The sequence below is a fragment of the Bactrocera tryoni genome, chromosome 1 (assembly GCF_016617805.1).
Source record: "Bactrocera tryoni isolate S06 chromosome 1, CSIRO_BtryS06_freeze2, whole genome shotgun sequence".
Taxonomy (NCBI): domain Eukaryota; kingdom Metazoa; phylum Arthropoda; class Insecta; order Diptera; family Tephritidae; genus Bactrocera; species Bactrocera tryoni.
Window position 1 is genome coordinate 31,325,881 of NC_052499.1, and position 9,971 is coordinate 31,335,851.

General features: G+C 33.0%; 2 protein-coding genes across 2 annotated transcripts; one reads left to right on the plus strand and one right to left on the minus strand.

Annotated features, from left to right (window-relative positions):
* The first annotated feature begins 301 nt into the window (after window positions 1-301).
* Window positions 302-1,664, plus strand: LOC120782518. The gene is made up of 3 exons (XM_040114827.1): window positions 302-859; window positions 954-1,280; window positions 1,388-1,664. Exons 1-3 carry the CDS (start codon window positions 800-802, stop codon window positions 1,568-1,570), a joined length of 570 nt encoding a protein of 189 aa, XP_039970761.1. The 5' UTR covers window positions 302-799; the 3' UTR covers window positions 1,571-1,664.
* A 2,049-nt stretch (window positions 1,665-3,713) lies between these two features.
* On the minus strand, window positions 3,714-8,010 carry LOC120781943 (dihydrolipoyllysine-residue succinyltransferase component of 2-oxoglutarate dehydrogenase complex, mitochondrial). The gene is made up of 7 exons (XM_040114109.1): window positions 7,927-8,010; window positions 7,560-7,669; window positions 7,396-7,506; window positions 4,646-5,230; window positions 4,355-4,499; window positions 3,984-4,289; window positions 3,714-3,924 (listed from the first exon to the last, which is right to left on the minus strand). The coding sequence occupies exons 1-7, from the start codon at window positions 8,008-8,010 to the stop codon at window positions 3,790-3,792; spliced, it is 1,476 nt and encodes a 491-aa protein (XP_039970043.1). The 3' UTR covers window positions 3,714-3,789.
* Window positions 8,011-9,971: the final 1,961 nt, after the last annotated feature.

Genomic DNA, 9,971 nt, shown 5'->3' on the forward strand with positions numbered 1-9,971 from the left:
TTTTTTGACCCTATTGTGTCATCGTATAAGTCAAATTTAATGTCTCTGACGCATTTAGTTATTGATTTATCACTTCTAGTGGTTTTTAACAAATCCGTTATATGGGGATTGGGCGGGGTACTCTACCGATTTCACCATTTTCATACTATCGTGCTTTTTGGTTTGGAAAATATATACATTAAACTTTTTGGGAGGCCGAACCACGCCCACCGTTTAAAGATTTTCAAACCATAAGTGTGATTCGTTGTGCCAAGTTTGGGGTATGGCTCTTTATACGCTTTCCATTAATAGGCGTGGCAGTTGTCCCATTGCACCCATTTATGAACTCGTACTTACTTTTTTGACAAGAAACATGGGAACCAAGTTCATGAAAAAATTTCGTAATCTTTATTCAAGTACTTATAAGTTATATGTAAGTTTACAAACAAGTGTACACAAAACAGTTCTGTTACAGCTGACCCGATGCGGCAGACCATTGAAATAATTCTTTTGCCGAACAAATTTCTAGTTAAGGACTAAGCGTAGGGAAGGTCGACGAATGAACAGTATTGTAGTACCTTATCTATTCATAAATTATTCATTTCAATTTGAAATTTTTGATAAGGCTTTCGAGGACTAAGCTGTTATACCCTGTGAAACATGATACATTAGTCAAAACAATAATTAGCCGATTGAAAGTATTTAACGAATTATTGCGTTTTGAAATATATGAAAATATAAATAAAAATATGTACTTACATATGTATATAAATCAGTATTTATCTCTAACTTAAAGCTTTTAGTTTAAACTAATCTCGCAATGAAGTATACATTCTACCTTTTCGTTTTCTTGTGTAACACACAATTTGTCACAACTTGGGTAATTGTAATCTTGTTAAGCATGAAGTAGAAGCGTTAAATTTAAAAGAATTGTATTTACTTCATTTGTTGGTTTACTTATGTATATTAAATAGCGCTCATTTACATTTCGCTTCTCTGCAATACAATGTACGAAACGATCACAACTTATCTCATACATAAATTGTTCAATTCCGCAACCAACTGGACCTAGGGACGGCCTTTCACTTAGCTTGAAGTTTTCTACTGCCATTGTGAATCCCTACCTCGACCTAATAGTAACAGCTACTCGGAGCTCTCAATCGGAGTTTGTAATTGTCAACATAACACAGTTTGATGGCTGCAAATTTCTACAGAACAGCAACCGCTTCAATTTATTGAAAATTTTGCGCAATGAATTCGAAAAATTTGCGAAAATGCCAAATAAGTGCCCAGTGGCAAAGGTCAGTGAAAACTGAAAATACTAATATGTACATACATACATATATGTATTATATCAGTAAACATATTAATACTTGATTTACTGTTGTGACTATATACTTATATGCAGGGCACGGAAATACATGTGAAGAACATGTCATTGGATCCGGAAAGGTTTCCCCCATATGTACCACAAACAGGTTTCAAGACAGAAGTGCGACTGTGGGAAAAATACATGCCCCTTTTTAACCTCAATGTTATTGGAAGGGTTGATATGAAAAAACGTATTACGAAACAGCAATCAAATAAATAATGGAGGCTATTGGAAATGCGCCCAACTCTTTTTTACACGGTTTCTTTTTACATGGATTTGAAGTTACACGGTTGAAAAAAAAACAAATAATTTTAACAAATTTTTAATCTTGTACGGTTTCAAAATCACTGTCTTGTAATAATGTTTGTTTTTACCACACTTAGCACCATTGCTGAAATGAACATACATAGTAGTAACTGGGAAATCCCCGTATTCGATACACATTCTGTTCGCATGATATTTACATTGCTGAAATGGATATCTCCAGCGATGATACCGACTTTAGTCCAGTTCGTCGCAAACAATTGCACTTGTTATCAAGTAGCGACGAACAATCATGTAGCTATGTAAATATTTTTTCTTTATTTCGATTCTAATTTTTCTGTTCTTAATTCTGGATTAACAGATTTCTTTTGTTTTTCGCTTAATCTACCAATTTACCACCTTTATGAATTATGTGTTTTAAGTTTTAATGTTCAATAAAATGCCATATGAACATACAACTTGTATACATATCTGAAATTTTATAGTTTTTAACATTTTTACACGGTTTTTATAAGTAAATATAGTTCTTTATTCCATCTTACACGGTTTTCAGATGACATGGAACGTATCCCCCATTTTAGTATAGGAAACGCCTCTTTTTTACACGGATTTCTGAGGAACTTATCTACGGTGCAAAAAAAGAGTTGGGTGTATTAAGATTAATTTAACGTAAATCTCCAGTAAGAATGTTTTGAAAGATATATAGTACATATGTAATTATTACTTAGCAAAAGATTACAAATAAATAAAAATTAATTCAATTAACATTTGAGTTCAATTTTCTTGTAATCCTTAAAATCTAATTGAATTTAATTTTTAACTCCAAATAACGAACTGAAAAGACAAAATAAACAAATTTCCAAAACGGCGTTAACAAAAAGAGATTTTAATCCCAAAAACCGGATTAAAAATACCGCAAATACAAAATTCGCAAGCGAGTTCATTATTCATGCAAATTTAAAAAATATAATAAGCCACTTTACTTTATTAGTAAATACAGATGTACATATGTACATATGTATGTATGTATATGTAGGCACTTACTAAGCAAAGTGAATATTAAGCGTGTATGCTTTTGTTTTTTTTTTGTTTTTATTGATCTGAATCTGTAAACTAGAACAATTAGGACTTATAACAACGAATATTCAAATGATAACACCGAAACAAAAAGCATCGCGAAATCAATTCGTTGTGTCAGTCTGGCACTTTGTTGTGGAAAATCCCATTGTTATGTATTTCAGTCATGTCATGGTATATAACAACCGTTAGGTAAACATCACTATCATTGTGTGAACTTCTTTCGATCATATTTGCCGAAATTTACGAGATGAGATCCGTCCGTCGAGAAGAAAAGTGATTTTCCGCCATAAAAACGCACCGGGTCTGATTTTTTTTCCAAATTTGCAAATGTCACTCGCCAGGCATAACAGAACTGAATTTGAGATTATCTCTTTCACAAAATGTATTATAATGTAGCAAAAAAGATAACACTTTTTCTTTTCTAAGACAGGTAAGCAATGTACCGCCCTCGTACTCGAGTTAAAAAAATAATGCAACAATGACAAAAGTAGATATTTTCTATCATTCTTAATAACAATGTTGATGAAAAGATTTTGCATCATCAGCTGAGGGAGAGCAATGGGATTTTTCATTGCGATATTAAATTCAGCAAATCAAACGCTCCGATATACGATTTTTAAACTATTCTGGCAATTAGAGCGTAGATATACAACAATTTCGTTATAAGTTATATTAAATAATAAAAAGCATTTTCTACATCAATTTTCGTTAGCTTCTCGACTGGATTATTTATATATTTTCAGCAATATTCATTCACTATAAATACGTGATAGGTGTAATAAATATATTTACATCTTGAGGAAATATTTAATAAACATCAATTAAAACACCGATTTAAAATAAAGAAAATGTGATACAGTAATTTTAGTATTAAAGCGTATGTGTGAATAGATTTTAAGTAAATAATACATTTTTTAGTTCATAAATTAATATAAAAATTTCATAATTAAAAAGATTTTTTTAAACGTAGAAGTAAAACAATAAATGAGTGTAAAACCAAAATAAATAAGCCGTTCAATATTTATATGTTAGACATATTCCATTTTTTATTAGCGCTTTAAGCTTTCTTTGAATTTTTTCGTTTGAGATTGAATTTATAATCCAGCCAGCATTATTCTGGGATCTTCTACAGCAGCCTTGATTTTACGCAAGAACATCACAGCCTCACGTCCATCAATCAGTCGATGGTCGTAAGTAAGAGCAACATACATCATTGGACGTATGACAACCTAATGATTTAATATGAATAAATTAATTTGTTTACACTTAAAAAGAAAGTTTTACTCACTTGTCCCTTTACCGCAACTGGTCGCTCAAATATGCCATGCATGCCTAATATAGCACTTTGGGGAGGATTGATGATTGGCGTTCCCATCAATGAACCGAATACGCCTCCATTACTGATGGTGAAGGTTCCACCATCCATATCTTCAATGGCGATTGCATTCCGTTTTGCTTTTTCCCCAAGTGCAGCCAAGGCAATTTCAATATCCGCATAATTCATACTTTCGACATTTCTTATCACGGGCACTACTAAACCCTTGGGTGTAGCAACAGCCACTGAGATATCCACGTAATCGCGATACACGATTTCCTAAAATTATATAAATACAATACGTTACTGACTTAAAATTAAATAAAACGTTATTATAGAATTACCTGACCGTCAATAACAGCATTAACTACGGGCTGATCTTGTAATGCGTAAGCAGAAGCTTTAGAGAATATAGACATAAATCCAATCTTGATGCCAAACTTCTTTTGGAAAGCATCTAGATTAGCTTTACGGAATTCCATGGCAGCACTAAAAAAAATTTATATTTTTAAATAATAATAATAATAAGAAAAGATTTTTAAAGGAAAAAATAAAACAATGAATGAACTTAAAACCAAGAAATGTACAAATGACAAACGATTGCCTAATTAAATGGTTTTTAAAGTAGCACTTACCTCATATCGATTTCGTTGAATGTAGTCAACATCGCGTTTGTATTTTGTGCGTCCTTCAAACGAGAAGCAATCTTTTGGCGCATTCGATTCATTTTCACACGTTGCTCGGTTCGGGTGCCGGTAATCTGACGCGAATAATCACTTGGTGGTACCTTTATTTGTGGAGCGGCTTGGGCAGGTGGCACTGAAGCAACTGGAATTTGGCCCACAGGTGCTGAGGGCTTTGGTGGTGGTGGTGGAGGAGCAGCTCTTGCTGCAGGTGGTGGTGGTGGTCTTGCAGCCTGAGGAGCTGGTTTTGGTGGCGGTGCTGCAGCTGCGGGTGCAGCTGGAGCTGGTACAGGAGCAGCAGGTTTTGCAGGTGGAGGTACTGCAGCTGCCGGTGCAGCGGCAGCGGCAGTTGGCGTACCTTCCGCCTTTTCTATTTTGAACAAAGGTTGACCGGCTTTCACTGTCACACCATCTTCTACTAATATCTCACGAATTACACCTCCGAAAGGCGCAGGGACAGGCATTGCAGTTTTATCGGTTTCAACTTCCATAACAACCTGATCTTGAGCCACATAATCTCCAACTTTTACAGTGAACCTTAAAAAAAAGAATTACTTTTTAATTTAGAGCGTTCTGGAAGTATATTATATAATTTTATTATGTATGCATCTATAAACCTTCTGTACCTTCTGATCGTATTTGAACCGTGCCGATAAAACAAATAATACAAATCTTTATTATCGCCTCCAAAAAAGGCTCTAAGCAATATAAGCGCTATTCGACAGAATGCTAAACAGTTTAGAGGTCATATTCATAAACTCACTTCTCATCAAAAGTCATTAGACGACTTGTATCAGACAAGTTTTCGATTACTTCACAACCTTTACTGAATCTTTATGCCACTAAAATACGTGTGCTCGTGATAAAGTAGACGTCCCAACAACTTTACACGAACATAAAAAGGTTGAACCAATCTAGAAAAAATAAGTAAGGAGAAGCTAAATTCGGGCATTTTGTGCTCTCACAATTTGTAAGGATGAAAACTTTGTGTTAAGGGATATGGCCACCGTAGGATTTTCAAAGAATCGATATTTATTTTATAGCTAAAATTCTGCCTTATAGTCATAAAAATAAGTTTCAAGTTCGCATTGCATTTCTACTTTCTGTCGAACTAATTAGCTTACGTGCTCGCGCTGATAGGCAACTATCGCAATGTCGTACTACCACCGAATAAGATAATTAACGCTTTAATTATGCGAAACTGTAGAGCACCTTGAGTCCTTGCATCGATTTTTTTAGTGTGTGAGAGTATTTGTTTGGCTTTTGAAGAATGCGATCAAATTATGACCTCAGTTGAAAGAGTTCGTCAATGCGTATTGCTCGCTTCTGAGTTCGTAATCGCTCGCACATTTTGAATGCCTGCTTTAGCTCAGCCAATTTAATAAATAAACACCAGCAGTTATCAAGGTTAAAAAATGAACTAAAGCAGAAATAGGAGTAGGCACTGCAAAAGCACTAGCTAATGAAGACGACAATGAAATCTGTGCTCTACGACAGTAACCTCACAAACACTCACAGTATATCTAAATATGCAAAATTTAAAACTCATTTAACTTTGTTCTAAAGGAAATAAAAAATGGGTAATGAATTTTTTTTGTTGCTCGAAACAATCTTAAATTAATAAATGTTATTAATTAAAAAATTTTGAATTTCAGATTCAGATGGGAAAGAACTAAAAACATTAATTGAAAACATTTTCTGTGAAAGCACGTTTTCGACTCTACGCAGGCAGAAAACTTACTTAAGGAGATATTGAAGTTTCGAGTGAAGAAATGTTGAACATCAATGCATCACACCCCAGAAGACTGAATATTGTTTTACAAGCATTTTTTGTTTTTGCGACAAATTTTGTGCAGTTTAATGGTAAATACATATAATTTAATTAATAGTTAACGTAGTGTATTATATTAAACAATAAGAAGTACACCTTTACAACACTAACTACTTTCTTTAATTTATTGAACTTTATGATATTAGTGATAAGAGGTTTATATCATTTCCATTCAAATTCGGCGATAAACTACATGAATAAAAAAAAAAACTTGTGCAGTTAATTTCATTAAAATATCACACATTTCGACCAACATAAAGGGTTTAATGCCATGTAGAAAGTCGGAAATAACTATATCGGATATATGCAGCTGAGGGAAGGTCTGGTGATTGCATAAACCTATGGAATTACGCAAGTATACTTAAGAACATATTTCCACGCAACTATGTGATCACTGATCGACATATCCAGCATAAATTTTGTTAAAATATGGGACTGGAATAATTTATACCGTGGATATTTTTCGCATTAAGCTAAAGTACTTTTTAAACATTTCCAAACCACAGATGACGCTTTCTAATAGATTCGTTGTACTTAATTACAGTTTTGTTTCATAGCATGGAGTTTAGCTGTGGCAGTTTATACTTTTCCGGCCATCTTCAATTCCAACCTTCTCATGGAGCCAAATAATATGTATACCAAGTCTCATCAGTTGCGAAGTTAAAGTTTAATGGTTCAGTCCGAGTCAAATTAGGTGAGAATATAAATATAAATATATTTATAATATAATATATATAAAGCTTGTTAATATTTTATATCGCTTTGCTAATTTACTTATTCTGCTTTTTTAAATTAACAATCAAAAAGGAGATAAGAAAAACTAGAGTTATGTACACTTTATAACTGTAAATAAATAAAAATGCTCACTCACTTGACATCTCCTTCGGCTACGGACTCAGGGAAAGGAGGCGTTTTTACCGTCTCAGTGGTCCACAAATTACTAGTGGTGTGAAAACCTTGAGTTCCAAAAGAATTGATAGTTCTGAAACCGTTTTCGTTAGCTTTTCTTGCAAACCATTAAATATTCAATATTACCTTTGAGAGGGGTATGCGACGGAAGGAAGGGCATCACTTCTTGTAATGGCCTGAATTTGTGTTACCACTGCCAACTTTGAAAATTGGCGTATTACACATGCTGATTTAACCTAAAAGAGAAATAAAGCATCAACTTTGATCTGAACAAAAATTGATTGCACAACAGATTTGTAACGTCATGTGATACATATAAAAATCATTAAATGAAATAAAATAATTCATTTTCATTTAAAGTTTCAGAATTTTTTGATATGTTACATAACCATCAGTCGCAAATACTGTCTTTACTCCGGATTGGCCTCCAAATTTCTGCACTTGCTCTGTACTGTTTTCGCACTACTAGAACACATATTTTATCAATACATACCTCCTGAGTAAGTGCAGCTTGCATTCCCAGTTTAAGGACATCGCGTGGGAGACGTCGTACTGTTATCGAAATTAAGCCCGACATTACAATGCGCTTAATTCAAGAGATTTTCTAATTGAAATATTTTATATTTCGGATTCCCGAAACTTTCTTGTTATTTCCTACACCACACACTTTCCCGCAAACGAACCAATCGAAAGCAATCTTGCACTGCTGTCATAGCACTGGAAAATCATCTGACAGCGAAAGATACGCAACAACTGGTAAAAAATAATAAATCGTTTCCATTGACTTTAATTTTGAAGAGTTATGTATTTCGAATATTTTTAAGAAGTCATTCGACACAATAACTTCAAATTTGAAGGAATGCATACATATATACTTACACTTCTTCTGTGACTGGAAATGGACTGTTCGTACTTTAGAAACATTCACAAATAAATGCGATTTAGAATAGCATCCTCCGATTACGGGGTTAAAATATATATACATATGTATTTGCATTTAAAGTTCAAAAAATCAACCATTTAAAATGCGTGTTTCTCCGATTTATAACGCATTTTACACTTATATTTTTAACTTTTATATCCACTAACACTTCACTAATTCGTTTCTAATCATTAATTTTATAATAAATAGTGCAAAAAAAAATTTAATTCCATATCAAACTTTAGTTAAAATCCATTTATTTATAAAACGCGTTTAAACGAACCTTCACAAACACAACTTGTTGTCAATAGGAAAGTAAAACTTATTGAAAATGACAATAAAGATAACGGATTTCTTAATAAATCGTCTACCACGTAACTCACTATTGAGTTCAATCACTGGATTGTTAAATAACAGCCCTATTCTGAGAAAACTTCAAAACAGGTTTGTGAGGTTTGCTTTGAGGTTCATTTTGTGAGGTTATTTTGCTCAAACCTCACAAGAAATAAGTACAAAATAGTCACCACATGAGGTGAAAAGCACTTTGCTGTAAACCAGCTATTTTTCAAAAACAACAAGACAAAATAAAGAAATGGACAACCAAGAAAAGTGAGTAATTCTGCAAATCTATTGAATTTGGTGCATATATAATAATTTAATTTTTTTTTAGATTTCAAATGTGAAAGAACAACTCAGGAGCAGCTGCAGCATTACAGGGTATTATTTCAACATACATATCTTTTTATCCGCACATGTATTAAATACATACATACATATTTACAAATAAAATTTTGTCTGAAATTTTTAAACAAAAATATGCATATGTATCTTTATTCATAACAGGAAGGTGTTAGGGGATCGAGTTCCTCCGAAATTTGAACACGATTCTTTGCGTATTTAAAGTTTAGACATAATTGGAAACTTAACCTATAATGGGTTTGGTCGATATCATATTCGTTTTCGAAATTCCGAACCCGGCCACCGCTGACTGTTCACACATTCCTCGCTACATTGCCCAAACATAGTTCACAAAACATCTTCCAATGTTGTAGAAAAGTTTTTTCAATTTTTTTTCGATTCTTTGTATTGTTTTTTTTTTATCTTGAAAAATAGGGCTAAAAACTTTTTTAAATTGATTTTATCAAAATTAATATATATATGTAGTATTCAAAACAGCTTTTGCCCAGTCGTAACTAGGATTATAAACACTAACCTAATTTATTTGGTTTTGGATGCGTAAGAATTTGACAAAAAAAAATTTTCAAGTTTAAGAGTGAATTAATGAAATAGTTGCAATCCATCATCAAAAATAGGCCTGAGAACACCATATGCAAACGAGCTGATCAAAGTATTTATCATTTTATAACTTGAGCAATAATTATTAACGATTATGACTGCGAATGATTTATTAGTTTTACCTGATAAATATAAATGACAACTGAAACATTAATACAAACAACGTTAGACGTACAAATGTTTCTCATTGGGCTTTTAGTCTTCTGTTGAAATGTTCTGATGTTGTCAGCTTAAAGTGTAATATGCTTATCGAACGAAAATGGAATACTTTCTATCGATTTATTAATTTGATAGAACTTTTTAATAGCGGCTCTCAAACT

What these genes read in the sequence shown, in the direction of transcription:
- LOC120782518 (XM_040114827.1), top strand. Translation starts at nt 800, where the DNA reads ATGAAGTATACATTCTACCTTTTCGTTTTCTTGTGTAACACACAATTT. An exon ending in CACAATTTGTCACAACTTGG is followed by an intron (nt 860 to 953) that starts GTAATTGTAATC and finishes TATATTAAATAG; the next exon opens with CGCTCATTTACATTTCGCTT. An exon ending in ATAAGTGCCCAGTGGCAAAG is followed by an intron (nt 1,281 to 1,387) that starts GTCAGTGAAAAC and finishes ACTTATATGCAG; the next exon opens with GGCACGGAAATACATGTGAA.
- LOC120781943 (XM_040114109.1), bottom strand. Translation starts at nt 8,010, where the DNA reads ATGTCGGGCTTAATTTCGATAACAGTACGACGTCTCCCACGCGATGTC. An exon ending in GTCGCATACCCCTCTCAAAG is followed by an intron (nt 7,507 to 7,559) that starts GTAATATTGAAT and finishes AAACGGTTTCAG; the next exon opens with AACTATCAATTCTTTTGGAA. An exon ending in TTCAACGAAATCGATATGAG is followed by an intron (nt 4,500 to 4,645) that starts GTAAGTGCTACT and finishes AATTTTTTTTAG; the next exon opens with TGCTGCCATGGAATTCCGTA.